Raw genomic sequence first — 20,926 nt, 5'->3', positions numbered from 1 at the left:
TCACAGGTAATGATCGCAGGTACCGGACCATCACGACCCTTTCCACGATCTGTGGTCCCGTCAGCGTCTCGGGCTGTAGCCATTTTGAGGACAGATGGACGAGGTCATGCATCTGTGAACGAGGAGGCTTGTCCATATGGAACTCCCAGCGGTGGACCCGTTGGGAACGAACAAAGGTGGTGACTCCCAAGTGAGTTAGGATCTCCTGTTTTAGTTTTTTATAGTCCTTGGCATCAGCCAGGCATAAGTCGAAATATGCTTTTTGTGGCTCCCCAGACAAAAAAGGTGCCACCAGACTTGCCCACTGCTCCTTGGGCCAACTCTCCCTTTCGGCTGTTCTTTCAAATGCGGCGAGGTAGGCCTCCACATCATCGCTCGAAGTCATCTTTTGGAGGAAGTGACTGGCTCGTATGGAGTGAGTGGTGGTGGGAGGACCAGTGGTAACATCTCTGGGCTGGGCGACCAGGTGCTGTACCACCTCTTTTATGGCCTGGCTGTTTTCCGCTAAGGCCCGGCTGTTTTCCGCTAAGGCCTGGCGGGTTTCCTAGACGGCGACCTGTTGTTGCCTCTGGGCTGTCTCCAAGGCCAACAGTTGCACCCTGGTGGATTCCTGCTGAGCCCTGGTAGATTCCTGCTGAAGTTTGTTCGTCTCCTGCTGAGCTCTGGTAGATTCCTGCTGAGCTGTTGTAGCTTGGAGCAAGGCCTTAATAATGTCCTCCATTTTGTCCTGGGGTGTAGGTTGGAAGCTGAACCTTGCCTCTCTGAGCATTGGCTGACGCCTCCTCTATGGGACTCCAAGGACACAGTGTTATTTCCACACTCACAAATTGGGTGTCTGTCCCTTTAATTTTTAAACGGAAAGTTTTCCTCTCGCTGCAACTTCAGTGTGTGTGGCATTCTCCACCATATTGTGACACAGTTAGGTAAGGGGGTCCCTCTCCTGGGTAGAGGACTCTTTCCTTTCACACACAGCAGCTGGGAAACAGTACGCCATACTGGATGCAAGTACAAGCTGGTCGGCGCCAGTCTTTATTGTACAATCTCAGAAACAACATAAAGAAAACATAAACATAAATCCTAGCCCTGTCGGGGCACTAACTTCACAGGTAGTTCCCTCACTACCAGAACCTGGCAGGGCCTAATGCCCTCGCCAGCAACAAAGGCACAGCACAGCACTTACAGTTAGGTTTTCAAGTGTCTCTGAGCAAACTCCCTGTCTGCTCTCCCAGGTGAGACACTCAGCCCTAAACACACTAGGCTTATATTGGCCACTCTCAGGTGGAAACCCTAACAAGCCTGTTACCAGGCTGCGAGAACCAAAACCTGGAGTGGCCGTGGGTGGAGCCCTCCCTCTCCTCTCACCCACAACCCCCAGGTCCCAAACCGGCTTTTCAAAAAGCTGAAACTCAAGCCTGCTACACTGCAGACTTTCTCCTGGGGGTTTAAAACACATAAGACAGGAATCTGGGACAAATGTACCTGCCACAGACCACTTTACCAGTGATCCTATCACAATACATTATGGATTCATTAATCTCAGTATATACTGTACTGTACACCTTATAAGGATTGCCTGGGGCAGCATCTGAAGACCATGGCTCCGGGCGACCGGTCAGAAGTTCTGCCACTGGCAAGCAGAGGGTTTTTTTTTGTATTATCCTCCTGATTCGTCTGCTCTGCATTGTCACCTTGGGATTCGGTCAAATTTTTCAATAAATCTGTGATGCTGTAGAGTTGTAGCAGCTCCTAATAAGTACTGCTGTCCGGGGCCGTAACTAGGGGTGTGCGTGTGGTGCCGCTGCACCAAGCCTTGTGGGTGGCACCGCCACTCACCCACTCTCCCTGCATCTGACTAGCAGGGTGCTGTTCCAGTCAGAATCCCTGCAGCAATATCTGCTGCCCGGAGCATCCTTAGGATGCTTCAGATGTGCACACCACTGTCCTTACAGCCCCCCGGAGTATCCTGAGGATGCTCTATACATTGCTGTCATTCCCAGTGATTACGGTCCTGCCACCTCCGCATGACATCATGTGAAGGAACCGTGGCCTGTATGTGTGCTGGGACCCGCAGTTACAGCACTGCTCGTGTCATTGGCTATAATACATTACTCAATTCTCCTTCAGTGAACAGCAACTAGTGTGACTGTGTTAACAATAAATGTCACTAATTCTTTGTTATAAAATCTGGCAATGGTAATGTTAGTGTAAACAAACATGACATTCTGCACTTCTACATGTACTTACAGGTAGAGCTGCCAATTTTCCTCCAGGCTACTTACTGGGCATTTCACCAAAGCCTCACACAATTCTTCCAAATGTACTATATTGTTCAGCTCATCTGCACTGGGAAACCTTGCCAAGTTCTCCTCCAAGTCCTTCTACCATAACACACACAGAAGAGGGAACAGATTTTGCTACATTATTAACATATAAATGAAGATATTTAATAAGTAAATGTGTCCCATGCTACTGCAGTTACTTTACTCTCCCTATATTTATCAAGAGGAATGTAAATAGGTATTACAATCTTGTACACCTACATTTTATGCTCTTACCCCTATCATCTTCTCTCTTACCCCCAGACTCTGAGTTCAAGTACTTGTTAGTGCAGCGTAGCTATTTTGCTTCACCCTATGTTTCCTTTAGCTGGCACTCTACTCACCCCAACATTTATAGAGAAAAAGAGAATCAGTTTTATTAGGTGCGCTCAGATCCTCAAATGACGCTATGTATAAAAACAGTTTTTATTGGATATACATTCAAAAACAAGTATCCTTTTGTCTATAGTAACAAGAGTACTAATGTCCTACTCTATTTGTTGTGTATGAAAATAAATATTTTTTTGTTTTTATAAAAATTGTATGTCCTTAAAAAAGGTCATCAAGTTAAATATAATATTACAATTTATATAGAAATACAGTCAGGTCCATAAATATTGGGACATTGACAGATTTTTCAGATTTTGGCCTCTATTCACCACCACAATGGTTTTGAAATGAAACAAACAAGATGTGCTTTAACTGCAGACTTTCAGATTTAATTTGAGGGTAATTTGAGGGTAATTACATCCAAATCGGGTGAACGGTGTAGGAATTACAACAGTTTCAACATGTGCCTCCCACTTTTTAAGGGGCCAAAAGTAATGGGACTATCAACTCAAAAGCTATTTCATGGACAGGTGTGGGCTATTCCCTCGTTATTTCATTATCAATTAAGCAGGTAAAAGGTCTGGAGTTGATTCTAGGTGGGACATTTGCATTTGGAATCAGTTGCTGTCAACTCTCAATATGAGATCCAAAGAGCTGTCACTATCAGTGAAGCAAGCCATCATTAGGCTGAAAAATCAAAACAAACCCATCAGAGAGATAGCAAAAACATTAGGTGTGGCCAAATCAACTGTTTGGAACATTCTTAAAAAGAAAGAACGCACCAGAGAGCTCAGCAACACCAAAAGACCCGGAAGACCATGGAAAACAACTGTGGTGGATGACAAAAGAATTATTTCCCTGGTGAAGAAAAACCCCTTCACAACAGTTGGCCAAATCAAGAACACTCTCCAGGAGGTACATGTATATGTGTCAAAGTCAACAATCAAGAGAAGACTTCACAAGAGTGAATATAGAGGGTTCACCACAAGATGCAAACCATTGGTGAGCCACAAAAACAGGAAGACCAGATTAGAGTTTGCCAAACAACATCTAAAAAAGCCATTACAGTTCTGGAACAACATCCTATTGACAGATGAGACAAAGATCAACTTGTACCAGAGTGATGGGAAGAGAAGAGAAGGAAAGGAACTGCTCATGATCCAAAACATACCACCTCATCAGTGAAGTATGATGGTGGTAGTGTCATGGCGTGGGCATGTATGGCTGCCAATGGAACTGGTTCCCTTGTATTTATTGATGATGTGACTGCTGACAAAAGCAGCAGAATGAATTCTGAAGTGTTTCGGGCAATATTATATGCTCATATTGAGTCAAATGCTTCCAAACTCATTGGACGGCGCTTCACAGTGCAGATGGACAATGACCCGAAGCATACTGCAAATGCAACCAAAGAGTTTTTTAAGGCTAAAAAGTGGAATATTATGCAATGGCCAAGTCAATCCCCTGACCTGAATCCGATTGAGCATGCATTTCACTTGATGAAGACAAAACTGAAGGGAAAATGCCCCAAGAATAAGTAGGAACTGAAGATATTTGCAGTAGAGGCCTGGCAGAGCATCACCAGGGATGAAACCCAGCGTCTGGTGATGTCTATGCGTTCCAGACTTCAGGCTGTAATTGCCTGCAAATGATTTGCAACAAAGTATTAAAAAGTGAAAGTTAGATTTAGGATTGTTTAGTTTGTCCCATTACTTTTGGCCCCTTAAAAAGTCGGAGGCACATATAGAAACCGTTGTAATTCCTACACCATTCACCTGATTTGGATGTAATTACTCTCAAATTAAATCTGAAAGTCTGCAGTTAAATCACATCTTGTTTGTTTCATTTCAAAACCATTGTGGTGGTGAATAGAGGACAAAATATGAAAATTCTGTCAATGTCCCAATATTTATGGACCTGACTGTTTATATCCACTGACTTAGAGCCAATCCAGACTAAGTTAAAACGACGAGGTGAATCCAACTAATTAATATACAGGGGACTACATCAAGATCACTTTCCCTGGCTGAAGGACAAGTGTATGTATGCACACATAAAATTGGACATTTTTAGTGTCCGCTATGGAGAACTGCTATCTTTATAGCTTAACACGTGTGTGCTAAATAAATAACTGGGCATACACTATACAATTATCTGTCAGATATCTGTCCAATCTGGCTGGTTGGAATGAAAACCTGGTAATGTATGGGAGCAAATGACAATCAACCGTTTGCTCACAAACACTGAAGAAAAGACAAAAGATGTCATTCAGACAAATTGGTTAAAACAAATTAGTTTAACCAATTTGAACAATCATTTTTGTCCATTTTCTAGTGTTTAAGATCATATGGTCGATTGTTATAGGCTCCCGTACATTACCAGATTTTCATTCCAACCAGCCAGATTGGACAGATATCTGACAGATAATTGTAGAGTGTATGCCCAGCATAAGTAACCCAGAAATAATTTAACCATCAACTGTCTGTGTTAAACAAATGGGAACAATTAATAGAACAAACATCAAAAGTAAACCTATGAATACAGCCCCCACATAGAGCTGCTGTTAATGACTATATATTATGCTTACAAAGGATGAATTATCCTGATGATTGATTGTAGAATAAAAGTATCTAGCAACATAGCTATACCATATATATATAATAACAAATCATCACCACAAGCCTTAGGATACATGTTAAATATATAGCATAATATGCGAGCATATAGTCTGGATTGAATAAGTACAGAGAAATCTGGATTGATAAATTTCTGGCTGACAAAATGAAAAATAGAATTTTCTGACACATTTGTTTCTTAAATATCTCTGCAGTAAATGTATCAAGTTTAAAATTATAGACACATCTTGGAAACACACACAGTGACAAGATTGTAATACATGTATAAATAAAGACAGCACACAGCCGTGGTTTTAAATATCTCATTATTCACAAATAACATTTCTTTTCTTTATCACTCTCTTTTTCTATAGAATTTTTTATATTATATTTTGCTTGATGACCTTATTTAACAACATACAATTTTTATAAAAACAAAAAAATATTTATTTTCATATACGTACAACAGAGTAGGACATTAGTATTCTTGTTACTATATATAGACAAGAGCATACTTGTTTTTTTAATGTATATCCAATAAAAAAATGTATACATAATGTCATTTGAGGATCTGATTGCACCTAATAAAACAGATTCTCTTTTTCTCTGTAAATTTTGGTCTGTATATACGAATCAGTAGGTAGCACCAACAATATTTCAATAGAATTAATACCCCAACTATTGATAAATATGATTTGTAGTATCCTCATTCTGTTGTTATTATCTATCTAATAACTTGGTGCGGGAGCACTCTTTTCTTTACTCTCCTCACCCCTCCACCTATTCTCTTTCCAAATGAAAGCTATAATTTGTAAACTGTTACTATCTTGTTGGTAAACTCTCTCCAATAAGTATCCCTTATCACACTTGAGAGTGTGAAGTATAAACTCACGGATACAATGTATCTGTAGAATCTACAAATATCCATCTACAAATATTTATCGCATTAATTGTATCAAGCACATTACAAGATCCACTTTGGGGCTGGGGAGGGACAGGACCTGGCAGTTATGGTCAAGCTCTGAAAACCTTAATAAATTGGTGAAGTCCGCAGTGTCTATTGAGTATAATGGGGACAGCGGATATCCTGCATTGCTTAAATAAATGTAGGAGATATCCTTGCTATCTCCTGCATTCAGACTATGGTAAATTGTAGGGTTATTCTGCATGATATAAGGAGTTAATATGTTAGATACATTTATAGCATTCTCACAAATACTAGTTTAGTTGCCTCCATTGTGTGTACTGATGTACTTTAAGGTGTCTGGTTGGTGAAAGGATTAACAGAGGGACATTAAATCAGTAAAATGTGAATATGTTTTCATTATGAAAATACCTTATTTTGATCAACCAGGCTTCACATCCATCTACATCTTAAAGTCTAAACCCCATAAATTGCTGCAGTAATTCTTCTTTTATTCCATTGAAGAAAGTGCCTGTCTACTTACCACCCGCTTCTTTATAGACTCCAGCTCTTTCTCTAAGTTGTCCACATCTCCCTTTCCTGCTGCTGTCACCTCCATGTGGCTCAGTCGCTGCTCCAGCTCCCTTAGGTTCACCTGAGTATGAATAACAGAATAACTTCACCTTCGATCATACAGCTGAAGTGTAGCCGGTGGTGTAAGTATTTTTCTTCTGTTATTGATCATCAACCTACAGACTTGTAACTTTCAGAACCTCATATTCCTTTTTAGCAAAGTCTTCCAACATTAGAGAATAATTTCAGGGCCGTAGCTAGGGTAGTGCGGCCGGTGCCATTTGACAGGGCACCACAGCTTAGGGGGCACTGTTTGGGCTTGTCAAATTTCTGTTTATTATCATTCTTGCTTGTAGCTTCCTCTTATTTCATCCCCAGCATCTCCTGGCCTCTCCTATCTCTTCCCTTTCCCTTCCCCATGAAGCCATGGCCCTTTTTTGGGTGCATTATGTCCCTTTGAAAAATGAGGGGTGCGCCAATGCTCTTTCTGGCACAGGGTACCAAAAAGTCTAGCTACGGCTCTGAATAATTTCCATCAACACTGTTGTTGGTTTGCAGGTGTTGGGTATGGAATAGTCTATTAAACACTAATTAAACATGAGAGGTTACACTTACTTATTATAACATTACCACAGCACATCATCATAACACACTTCTAATAGATGAGTGGTTTGATTATAGAGTATACAGTATAAAGACACCTGTAAAATATGGCCTTATCTATGGTTACATATATGCTGAAAACTGACAAAACTGATGGAGCAGATACAGAGTTAGACGCAAGTTAGCTGTAGTCCCTCCCACATTGAATGCATGGAACCAAAGGCGTATATTCTCCTGTATGCAGAGTGATACGCCAGGACCAGCACTATTTGTGAGCTTGGCATGATACCCGTCATCATAAGTGTACGCCTACACCAGCCATATACTAAGTGCAAACGATACATCTTAAAACATGCATATTTGCCGTAATGCACAACTCTACATACCCTGCTCTTCTGCTGACACACCCTCACTGAGCTTAGCCTATGTGCCTCATTATCACCCACATATATTTACCGCAGCAAACAGAAAAGAGCTGCGTAGCCTGTAGTTGGGAATGCTCCTGAGCATGCACAGTGCGAAAACACACAAGATCCTTCTGCAAAACTGACTTGCATTTCATTCTGCCCCAATATTATTTTTCAACAGTATCAAATTTAGGACTTCCCTTGTCCCCTGAAATATATTGGTGGCAATTCAATTAAATGCAGCGTTGAACATCACCAGGAATGAGTGCCCGGCGCTATTCAATTGTCCTCATTGGGGCGATTCGATTCAACGCGAATTGAATAGTGCCAGGAGGGCGCTCCCAAATCTATTCAATTCAGTGCACTGTGTGGTCTCGCGTTTTAACAAGCGTGTTAAGGCATGGTAACTGGCATTTTCTGACCAAAGTGCAAGTGGCACGCAGCTGTTAGCGCCGCGCTAAGCAGAAAAACAGCTGCACATCCGGCACTTTGGTCGGATTTCTCCTCGCATTCTCCACTTTAAGTGTTGTCCGCGATGCTCTTAGCGCACATGCTAAGACCGCTACTAGCATTGTGGCACTAGTTTAGTTGGACTTCTGCTCGCACCTCAGGAGGGTGCAAACAGATATCCCCCTAGCCGCGGGTTAATAGCGTGGCCAACTGAATATCTCCGGGAACACATTCCCGGCACTAATTAACATTGCATTTAAATTAAAAACAGTTGTTGATACATGATTTGAAGCCATTCTGCGTGCAATGCCTGGAGCATTTCTCTACTCTGTCTGTAGAAGCATCCCACCAATTATAATAAATGTAGTTCCTGACATGTGGCCACATGTCAGTTTTGTGCCACTGAACATCGCACTGCCTGGTTTAAATGTTTAATCAGGGTACAGTATTGTACCCGAGCAATAGGTGATTTGGCTTGTTCCTTGGGGGGCTATTGATCAAATATGTATTTGCCTTAAAGCATGTTTCTACATGATTAAAGCAAAATAATGAAGTGGACTCAGATGAATTTGCAATCCACAAAGAAACCTGTTAGTTAAATAAATCTTGTGTTTTATTCATGTTTTAATTACCCCATACTCCAGTGGACCTTTTGGAACAACATAATGTGCAGGAACACTGCCAAGACAGAAACTGGCAGTGTGCTCTTTCATTGCTTCGAACAGAATCAGGGACATAACTAGGTATTTGAAAGCCCATACACTGTGCGATTTTCTGACATTAAGATGTGTTGTACGATTTCCCTTAAGATTCTTCCCTTGAAATTCTCTCTACGATTTGGTCAAATGGTGTACGTATGTACATACATACGATACCGATGAGTTGCCTCCGATTGCATATCGTTAACGATGCATCGTTTACTGCCAAAGACCTCACGATGAATCTACTGGAATCTGAATAGGGGAGGGCTTAGCTAGGGGGTGTAAAAGGCAGCATCCATTTTAGATCTGTGCACACCCTGCTCAGTGACTAGTGAGACTTGGTTTTATACCCTGCTGAACGTTGTACTTTGCTAGTTTGTTCTAGTTTGATTTAAGGCTTGCCTTTCTAGGGATGTGCAGGCTCGGATAGGTTCGAGTTTGCACGCTGAGTTCGGATTTTTCCCTCCAAAAAAACGGAACTCAGAAAGAGGCAAAACGTCGTCTTGCATGGACAAACATCATCATTCCTGGACAAACTCCAAGAATGATGATGTTTGTCCATGCAAGATGACGTTTGTGTATTTTCCTTTTTGATGGATTCCTATCGCCATAAGCTTCTGTTAGCCTATGGCTATCTGAGGCTGAAAGGAGTGGCTGACGAGGAGGGAGAGTCGCACCCATATGCCCCTGCTGATGGAGATTAGGGAGAACAACCCAGACGATTATCGCAACTACCTGCGTATGGATGATGCCACCTTCCAGGAGTTGTTGCTTTAGGTGACCCCCTATATCCAGAGGCAGGCCACGGTAGACACCAGCATTAGGAGGGCCATTCTGGCTGAGGAGATGCGATGCTGAGGTACCTGGCTACAGGGAGGTCGTTGGAAGATCTGAAGTTTGGGACCTTCATTTCCCCCCAGGCATTGGGGCACATCATCCCAGACACCTGTGAGGCCATTGTGAAAGTCCTGAAGTTCCAGTACTTCCAGGTGAATAAAAACACAACAATTTATTTGACTGTGAAAAATATATTTTTGTTTTATTTATTTTTGATCACATTATTTATATGTAACAACCAACATGACTGTATTTAACGTTGTTAATATTGTAACCAACCTGACTGTTTTTTAGGGTTTTATAAAACCAACATGGTTTGTATATTCTCAAAATTAGTATATCAACCATAGAAAAATGGCTGATACAGAAGAATTAATCCTTCCTCAAACTTTTTTCCCTTTACAGGAACACACATATATTTCACACAAATAACAGGTCTATCAACCAGTTTTTTGTTGCCCAATAAATAGCCAGCTGCATGGTATAGGGTGTGTCAGATGACGGATTGAAGAGGGCAAGAAGCGCATGGCGCAAGTGCAGATTGAGGCCCTACCAAACAACAATCTACCCTTTGCGCCATGCGTTTGGTCACCCTGTCCAAACCGCATCGTCCGCACTGCATACCATGCAGCAGGTATTGGGAGACAAATAACTGGCTGATCCTATATTGTAATAGTAACTATTAAAAATGTCCAAATTGGGGAGCCTCCTCTACCTCGGACAACATGGCTCGATATAGAAATTCTGAGGAGGATGTGGAGGGGTAGGATGCTTCTGGCGTACTGTAAGTGGGAGGGGGTGTGGGTTGGGATGGGGTTGGCCCCATTCTTCCAGTGTCCTGGTAGGTTGGTAGTGGATCTGAATGGGATGCCATATACCCATGGGCCGCATGGGACGCGGAGGGGAGTAAAGGCTTTATAGTCACCCTTGATGTGTTTACCAGTTACTTAATTTTCCCCTGCATAATAATATTGTATATTAGCCTTTCAGTATGGAGTTGCTGGTTTGGCGAGGGCTTGCTTAACTTACTGTAAAAGTGGATCAGGGGTGGCCAGGTTTCTATGTGGCATTCTTCGAGCACGGCGCGGTTCGCTCTGGCACTTCTGCACCACTTTCAGGAGGCTGGGTTAAGTGTGGGCTTGTACTCTGCTCAAACTCAGGCATAGCAGAGTGTAGGAGGAGAGATAGAAAATATTCATCTTAATATACTGTATTTTTTTAAATATTTTGTTTAGTTTGATTCTAGATTCCAACATCGGTGGAGGACTGGAAGACCATTGGTGATGATTTCGAAAGCCGGTGGAATTTCCCAAATTGCGGAGGAGCTATCGATGGTAAACACATACGCATTACCCCACCTGCCCACAGCGGCTCCTTTTATTACAATTACAAGGGATTTCAAACTATTGTGCTGATGGCGGTGGTAAATGCGGAGTATGAATTTATTTATGTTGATGTGGGGAAAAATGGCCGTGCTTCTGATGGTGGATCCTTTGAACAAACGGAATTTTATCATAGACTCTCCACCAACCGTTTAAAATTGCCAACAACAGCGTTTACGAAGCATGGCCTGAACTATGTGTTTGTGGCAGACGAGGCATTTGCTCTACATGAGCATTTAATGAAGCACTCTGTGGTCATGGCCTGTTGTGTTCTACACAATTTATTACATGCAAAAAATTATATACAACAGGGACCAATGGGTATGACCATCAACGACTAGGAGCAACCACACGATGGTGTCCAAATGCCCACTGTCACAACACCCACAGAGAGGGAGACACTACCAAGTGCACGGGCAAAGCAGGTCAGGGAGCAATACCTGGCCTACTTTAATGGAGTGGGGGCAGTACCATGGCAGGAGGACAGTATCCGCTGTCCCTTTACAAAGACAATAATAAACTTACTAAATTCAGAGAGGATCTTGGCTCACTCCCTGAGTTCTCCAAAGACTCCTCCTCGAGGGACCATGTCCACTAATAGACTTCTAGAGGTTCGCTGGGGCTTTACTTCATGGAGGAACTCCAGAAGATTATAGTACCATAAGGTGCTAATATAGAGGTCATCTGCCCCCGCTCCTGATACTCGCGACCATGAGGATGGTTGCCTCCTCATGGTATTTGAGGCTGAAGGTCACCATGTCGTCGATTGCAGCTTCCTTTTTTTGTTTGTTGCTGTAATCCTTTGTTTTTTAACGCGCCAAAGGCACTCATGGGACATAGGGCCTGATTCAAAGCCGGACGCAATTAGCGCTCACTCGTCCAGAAAATAGGGGTGGCTATTCAAATGAACCGTTCGCTCTTTGTGGTCTGTTCACGCCTCTAGGTCTGAACGAGCGAACAAAACTTGCGGTCGTTTTTTTGAAAAATACGCCCCCTGGCCGCTCGCATCCTACGTCATGTCCACTATTTATTAGATTAATCGAGTACATCAACCAGCGTATGAACTGCTCGCTATTCAATTTTGCGAGCAGTTCTGGCTATAAAATAACCCAGTGGTCAATGACACTCCTGTATTAATTATGCACACCCATAAAACGCCCGTTTTGACCTTTAAGCACGCCTGCGTTCGGATCTCCACTCCCCGTTTTCAAGCACCTTCCCCTGTTACCACCACATATGCCTCCTCCTGTCACTCAAAATATCAGGCATTCGCTATTTAGCGAACAAACGATTTTTGGCCGCACTGACTGGTTCGCGCATGCGTATTGCGTATTACGATCCGTACGCATGCGCAGTTGGGCAAACATCGCTCGGAACGAACGAGCGTCCGCTTACGAGCGGCTCTGAATCAGGCCCATATACAGCTCCAGGAAGCCTGTTATGAACTGGCGTTCCCTTACGCTTTTTATTTCTGTTGACAAAAAAACATAAACTGCTTTAATATATATACTTACTATTGGACTATTCTAAAATGTTATGCTTTTACACAGTTTGTTTTTATATATTTATCACGGTTTAATTTTGCTACTGTTGAGTTCATTTTAAATTAAATATATTTTTAATAAAAATCAAACACAAAGTTATTTGACTACATTAATCTGCACCAATGAGGGTCCATTATATCTAAACAATGATGTGCCAAGGTAAAACATTGGTGGCACAGTGGTATAAACAATGGTGTGCCAGGGGAAAACTCATTGGTGGAACAGTGGTATAAACAATGGTGTGCCAGGGGAAAAATCATTTGTGGCACAGTGGTATAAACAATGATGTGCCCGGGTAAAAAAAAACATTGGTGGCATAGTGGTATAAACAATGATGTGCCAGGGTAAAAAAAACATTGGTGGCACAGTGGTATAAACAATGGTGTGCCAGGGGAAAAATTATTGGTGGCACAGTGGTTACAGGTTGTACAATGAGGCTGTATAGTACATATATACTCACTTGGCAATGCTCACGTGTACATGATGCTGCTTGCTCTTCTCCGTTGCGTCGTCTCTCACAAATCACAAAATTGAGAAGGGGCGTGGCCAGGGATTTTCCAAGTCCTCGTACATTGTACATCGTATCGTAAATCAAGCAAAACTACTACGATGTGTGTCACATCGTACACCTTAGGTCATAATCTTACTGTTTTCCCATAAGATCTAAGATGCAGAATTACGATGGCGGGGATACGCATCGTCATCGTAATGGTACAAATAACACACACGATGTACATGATTGGACGCTACTATTTATCTAAATCGCCCATATCGTGCAAAATATCGCACCGTGTATGGGCCGCATAATAGCAAAAGTTTGTAAGACCCCCTATGTACCAGCCAATAGTGAAAAATGTATATAACACATGTAACTTTGGGCCTGATTCAGCAAGGAACGCACGGATGCAGATGCATGCAATTGGTTGATGGTTTTGCTCTGCGCATGCATCACATTGCGTGTGCGCGAACAGCCAGTGTGATGGAGTATGTGTACACAGGGACAAGTGATTGACAGGAAGTGCCGTTTGTGGGTGGTGACGGGTGAGTGGTCGGGCAAACGCAGGTGTGCCTGCGCGTTTGGAAGGTGTTTCAGGGGCATGCATAATTAAGCCCTTGCGGCAGCGGACGCAACCTGAGGTCCAGTTGCACACAGGAAGTCTCGCTATGTCTGTGGGAGGGTCAGCTCAACCACTATTGTGCGTATGGGTCCGATGGATCTCGATGTTACTGATGTTTCCGCTGTCTTGCCAGATAAGGGGGGCGCACATAAAGGGAAGTGGGTGGTATTATGAAGTGCTGGGCGTCTGCTTATTCTGCTGCAAATGCCATGCGTATGCATTCATTAGCAAAACCATTGACCGTTTGCGTGCGTCTGCATCCGTGTGTTCCTTGTTGAATCAGGCCCTTTGACAAAGAAGATGGGCTCCCCTCATCTCTAGACCCTATAGCAGCTGCCCCTCTTGCACCTATGGTAGTTACGCCCATGAGTACCACCAGTGCCGGATTAAGACTTGTGGGGGCTCTGGGGCAACTAAGTTGTGATGCATTACAGATATTGGCCCCGGCAGCTAACGCCATCTGAAGGTGGCGTTAGCCGGTATAGCCTATGGGCTACACCGTGCACTATTAGCCGATGGAGGGATCCACCAGAAACCCTCCCCGTCTATGGTGGATGTGCATTCGCATCACCCCCTGCAGTGGCTGGCCGTTCTCCGGAGACATCGCAGGGACGGTCTCCTTTCGGAGCCGTGTCCCTGCATGTCCCGGATGATACATCCGGCCGAAGAGATGGCGTTTTACAAAGCGATCAGGGGCGTTACTGGCATACACCTTGATAAAAGGGGTCCTAAATCTCTCATGTTGTCTGTCACTCACCAGCCCCACCGTCTCTGCCACTCTCTGCAGCTGTCCCTCCACCTCGTGCTGGGAATCTCTGAGAGAGCTGATCTCATGTGCAAGTTCCTGAATAAGTGTCATGGTCTAAAAACAGAGAAGACAAAAACAGAGGTAAAATCACGGTCACTGATTCCACAAACATAAGGATCAGAAAAGAATGGGTACTCTGATTGGTGAAAAGAAACTATTGCATTACGCTATAGACGGAATACAAAATAAAATCAACCTTCTCTCAGAGTAGACTAAAAACAATATTTGTAGTATAAAGGGTGCAGCAGGATGTGGGGTGTTAAATGGGTTTTCACCTTCATACAACATTCATGTATTGTGGTTTTCCACTTACTAAATATATTACTTTATCTTTCCGGCTCCCTTCTAAGTTTTCACCAAAGTCTTAACATCACCTTTGACAAAGTTTATTTTTGATATTACACAATTCAGTTATGCCTTGTGTGGTGAATCCACCTAGGAGTTTTGTTTTCTATAGAACGGTAAGGTAACAAGATAAACAACCTACCTACAGCCTAAACAAAAACAAAGAAAAAGTAAGATAATGCAATGTTTCCAGGGGAAGTTGCACAATGGCACATAAAAGCCAATAGCAAATAATTTCAAGGTGAAAAATAACTTTAATTAGCATGTGAGCTTCAAACCGGTTTTATTGCACCATGGATTACATACTTGTGCCAGCATCTCAGGCCTAACATCCAGGCCTCTCTCCAGTCATGTGATCAAGGCTACTATGTGCCACTTGCTTCTTTATTAGTAGAGGGAATAACATCTTGATTTCCTATTGTAAAGCTGCACAAAGGGAAACGTGCACTACATGATGTATCATATATCTAATATTTTGTCAATGTGTGGAAAATATTACACAAGTTTCTTTCATATTAGAGTACCATGATCTCACTATGGGGCCCATTATATCGGGTTTTAGACTGTATAATGACAATTTATTATCATTGATTATCACAGCAATAGTAAATTATGCAGCGCTGGTATACATCAAGAATCAAATGAGGTTCCATAGGATGAATTGTGGGAATACTTGCCAACACTCCCTGATTGTCAGGGAGACTCCCTGAAATAGTAGCAATCTCCCTGACTCCCTAAAAAGTTTATCAATCTCCCTGATTGCACTTTACCCCCATTATGAAGCTGTTATATAAAAAACCCCATAAATATATACATTCAAATGGGATCAATAGTATTGTTTCCCTGCATTTGTTATAAGGCACAATGATCCCTATGGCTACATAAATTTTCTGAAAAGTATCAGTGTGATTCCATCAACACATATCTTACTAACTGCTTTGGGGCTCATTTACATTTGGATGTAAGTCAGTATTATGACACGCCTTTCACGAGTAGCAGTACACGTCCACTTTACCGCCGCGCTCATAGGTGTTACTTTCACATTCTCCCTTAAATGATTATTCAAAAGTAGGCAAGTATGATTGTGGGTCTTGTTACAGTTGGAAACCTTAAATAGTCTCATATGAGCCCATAGTGGAGAGAGAAAGCAATATAGTGGTACTTTGGTGTAATTCCATCTATTTTATTTAATCTCAATCTAACATAGTTTAGGTACTTACAGAAGATGAGAAGTCATCAGTGATGCAAGTAGAATTTTTTATAGGTGCTCTATGTGCACACCACAAAAATTGACATGACCACAAGACATGAGGGGCATGACCACACATCACAGGGGCATGTCCATGTGACTTGTCCCCTTTGCTCGGCACTCTGGGGACATGCAGCCAGGGCAGGGAGTATGATGCACCGTCATGATGTCAGTGTCGTGCTCCAGGCAGCCGTAGGAGGAGCTGTCACGCCACCGGCGCAGTATGCAGCTAATAATGGGGTAACAGCTAGATCCCCTTCCGTAGATTGATCATGACATCATCAGCAGTGTCAAACATCATTCCCTACAATCCAAGTGGGCATAGAGGGGGAATATAACCTTGTGGCGAGCGTAGCGAGCCACCGTGCCCGGTGGGGTTAACTTTCTTATTTTGGTGCACTGTGTGGGCAGGAAACTACACTTCCACCCTCAGTGTACATCACTCCCACATACAATAACTGAAGTGGAACTAGTCTTTACCCTAATAATGGTGCCGCAACGGTAAAATGGCAGGACAGTACAGCATACCAGCTACTAATTTCTTAATGGTATGCCGTACTGGCCCGTACTGCCTAACTTTCTGTACTAACGGTCATGCAGAAAAGATGGTAAGAGGGAAGGAGGGAGGGCTATTTATGCAATGCAATGTGTGTGGGGATGCGTTCTCCATTAACTTAATGGTGAGATATATTCATTATTGGTGAGGTGGAGGTGGGGTCAATTTAATTTAAAATGGGAGTCATGATAGTGCCTATTATTAATAGGTGGGGTCCATTAATGCTGGGGTTGTTTAGGAACTATTCATTAAACATGGGTCTAAATTTGGTGAGAAAGAGGACTATAATTAAATGTGAATACTACTTATTTAAGTTTTCCTATGTGGGGAAATAAGTGTATTTATCAAACAATAATACTAGCAAATACTGTTAAATTATGGACAGGTTGGGGAGAAATTGATCTATTTATTAAATGTTAATTTACTTTTTTATATATAAATTGTATTGGTTTTCAATAGTTATTTTGAGTAGAGGGAATAACAGAGTATAAATAACACTCATGACTGTACATGGAACTGCAGCAATGGGGTAAGTGACGTTGTCTGACACAAAACATGAATAAACATGCAATAGGAGAAAATAGTAACATATACAAGTGGGATCACTGAGAGGGGAGGGGTAGGGGTGTGAAACAAAAAACAGAAATAGAGAAGGGGATGAGTATACTCAAGAGAGGAACAGCACAAGGAGAGCCGTCAATCTTGGAGAGCGTGTGAACTCCCTAATGCACTTCCCATTTTTCGTGCACCATTCCAGAATCCAGACAAGCAGCAACATATCTTAAGACAAGAAGAGCAGCAACAGGTAGAACTGGTAGTAGAGAGTAGGACAATGCTTTGACCTGATTCTTACGGGACACTCAGTCCAACTTTGGTTGACTGTCCCACCCAGTAGGAACTTTATCCCCAAGGATAGTTGGGCTCTGCTCATATAGTAACAGCTGTGTGCACGTAACAGTGGTGTGTCTTCAGCAGCAAGAGAGGAAGATCAGTCTTGCAACAGCATTTAAGATGGTTTGAAGTAGGGATAAAAAGTTCATGGGAGTGTCAAATAGGAGCAACTTGCAATAGTTGAGACGGGAGATGTTGAGAGAATGAATAAGAGTTTCTGGGTAAGTAAGGGGCGTATACTGACAATATTTCTAGCACTATGTTGGAAATGTTCCTGACCTGAAATAACATTCCTTTAGTGGAGTAGATCACATAACAAAGTATTGAATAACATACTAATTAGAATGATTAGTTTGCTTTGGAAGAAAAACAGTTGTTAATGTTGTTTTATATGGGCCTAGTCATCATACAATAAATGGCCCGGTAACCATTCGGAAATGCTAGTTTCTTCATGTTTAGGTTACCGGGCCATTCATCATGAGGGGTCCTATCGGACCCCCCCCGGTATTCAGCAAACCACGAAAACTGGAAGTTTTCGGAGTTTGCTTCCAAGAACAAGTGCCATCTTCAGACAGCGCATGTTCTCGGATCCCTGCTCCTTCCTATGGGAAAGAGTTCTGGGGATGCGAAGAGGGATCCGAGTGGATCCCTCCACCGCCTCCTCACCCTCTCCCCGGCGGCTTTGCACCTGTGTGACCCGAGGTCACGCATGCATAGCCGGAACGATGGGGAGCAGGTAAGTAACGCAGCTACAGAAGTAGCTGCGATACTTTCCACGGGGACAACTGCTTTTTGGAGCAGTTGTCCCCTCACCGGAGCAATGATGAATTTCTCCGGTGTCACGTTTCCCCCGCTGTGGGTTGGATACTTAATTATCCCTCACAGCGTGTTCAAAACTTCATCATCAGAGGCCAAACGGCCTTCAATGCTGAGTAAGCCACATGGTTACAACTTTTTCATGAAATATATATTCTGATGCAAACTCACCCTAGTAAGATAACAAAATTACTGACTGTTGTAAGAAAAAAACAACTAAAACATTCTATATTGTACCGCCAGTGTAGGAGTATTTGTCAGGAACCTTCATCATGGTGAATCACAGTATGTTCAGAATGTCACGTTGATTTTTAATGGTGTAGAGATAAAGTGGAAGGAGATCAAGTACCAGCCAACCTTTCTTCCAGATTTGATAAATCTCCCGCTAAATTCATTAGCTAATTATGTAGCAAGTAATGAATCGGTATGAAATAGCGATGGCTAAATAGCCACTGGTTCTCATACCGACGCCGGAAGTCCGACCTCGGACATTTTGCCTCAAATTGAATATGGCCCAAAGATGTATGAGGACCCTGTTAGCAAGTTTACAGTCTCATACTGTAAACTCTTCACCGGGACTGCGTCTTATTGATGTGCTGTGCACTCTGGGTTTCCTTGATAAATTACTGTGATTCTTTATAAATATGCCCCTAATTCAAATTAAACGGTCACGATTTGGTTTATGCAGAAAAAGAAACTGCTTTGGGCACAATAAGGCTTTGGCCGCAGGTCAGGCATTGTAAAGTTCTTTTCCCTGCTTTGTAGTATCAGCAGTGGAACTGTGGGCTTGATTCAGCTTTGGAAATAGGGCCTGATTCAGAGCCGGACGTTCTGACCAGAGTGCTCGCTCTGAATCAGGGCCCTCCATTAAAATGGAGCGTCCTCCTGGATGCTCGTATAGCTGTGGGTCACCACCCACAGCATATACGAGCGTCCAAAAAGATGGTCGCGATGGTCTTGACCATCGCGACCATTGGACTTGCGAGGGAAACCCTGCGGTAGGGTTTCCCAGCCACAAGCCCTGGAGTGATTTTGGCTCTATCAGAGCCAAAATCACTCCCACTGACATCACTAGTGATGTCAGTGGGGCCGGCTTCAGACGGTAGGCGTTCCCATGGGAGCGCCTCCGTCTGGCAGGCACGCCCCCGGCACGCCCACCAAAGGGGGCATGCTGTCAGTCACCATCGACAGCACGCCCCCTTTGGTGCGAGACCTGGAGCGACAGCTTGGCTGTCGCAGTCCGGGTCTCGCGCATGCGCACGACGGAGCACCCTCCGTCGTGCGCATGCGCAGTGGGGAACATCGCCCCACTTGGGAGCGTACTGCCGCTTGCGAGTGGGTCTGAATGACCCCCATAGAGTGAGATTTAGCACTTAACTGATCATCTTGGTGAAACCATGCTGCACTGCAGGTGGGGCAGATTTAAAATGTGCAGAGAGATGTAGATTTGGGAGGGAGGTGTCCAAACTGACATCTAAAGTTCAGTGTAATAATAAAGCTGTGCAGTATTTGTGGGCTACATATAAAAGCAGCCAGTATTTACACTACATGCAAACAAATTTATGTATTTACACCCCTTGCATTGCAACATGGTTTGTCCAGGTACACAGTTAATTGCTAATTCTCACACTATTCCCAAAGCTGAATCAGGCCTTGTGTCATACTTGCCGACATTTCGGCAGGGAAATCCGGGAGGGGGCTGGCAGGTGCGTCCAGCAGGGAGCATGGGGCGGGTCAAATAGGCGGAGCGGGGGCGTGCCAATGTGATTGCATCATAGTGGCCCCGCCCCCAGCTTTATAATGCCAACATTACTGGCATTATCATCACACCCCCGCACCGCCCACTTTTGCGACTGGCACGGGGATTAGCGGGGTTCCGGCATCCATTTCGGGGGACTTGCCTAGTCTTGCGGGGCGGAAATCCAGGCACCCATGTGTATAACTGGTGGCCTAGAGGAATTGGCATGGTTTGGTCATACCTCTCTACCATCTCATTTCAGTTCCAATTTGAGTACTAGGACTCCTGAACGCCAGGTAGATTAATTCGCACTGCGCATGCGTATGTATCGCAGTGCACGTGCGCAAACTAGCATCTGCAGAGGCTATGCAGACCCAGAGCAGAGTGATTGACAGGAAGTGCCGTTTGTGGGTGGTGACAGGGGTGTGGTCGACCGAATGCAGGCGTGCCAGTGCATCTCAACGCCGTTGCAGGGGCGTGCATAAATTAGCCACTGCGCTACCAGATGCAGCCTGAGGTCTCATAGCTTGCACTGAAGTTAGCAATTCCTGAGTGAGATCTGACCTGCCTTAACTGTGCGTATGGGTCCAATGTTACTCGATGTTACCGATTAAGTCGCTATACATACGGATGTGTGTAAGGGGAAGTTGGCGTCCTTATGTTAGGCTGTGATTGCAATATGATTGCAAACATTTGCATTTCATCATTGATATTAGCAGTTGCATAGCGTGCGTATTAGCA

General features: G+C 43.5%; 1 protein-coding gene across 1 annotated transcript in view; it reads right to left on the bottom strand.

Moving 5' to 3' along the window:
• The window catches only part of QRICH2 (glutamine rich 2), a 119,704-nt gene that overhangs the window by 82,606 nt on the left and 16,172 nt on the right, over nucleotides 1–20,926 (bottom strand). The window contains exons 2-4 of the mRNA XM_088482743.1: nucleotides 14,540–14,644; nucleotides 6,712–6,822; nucleotides 2,280–2,378 (exon numbers count right to left, since the gene is read on the bottom strand). Coding sequence (XP_088338869.1) covers nucleotides 2,280–2,378; nucleotides 6,712–6,822; nucleotides 14,540–14,644 — 315 coding nt within the window. The remainder of the gene's footprint in view (nucleotides 1–2,279; nucleotides 2,379–6,711; nucleotides 6,823–14,539; nucleotides 14,645–20,926) is intronic.

The sequence above is a fragment of the Taudactylus pleione genome, unplaced genomic scaffold, assembly GCF_031769625.1.
Source record: "Taudactylus pleione unplaced genomic scaffold, aTauple2 ptg000290l, whole genome shotgun sequence".
NCBI lineage: Eukaryota > Metazoa > Chordata > Amphibia > Anura > Myobatrachidae > Taudactylus > Taudactylus pleione.
Note: the sequence above shows the minus strand (reverse complement) of the source record. Positions and strands in the feature narration are given on the sequence as shown.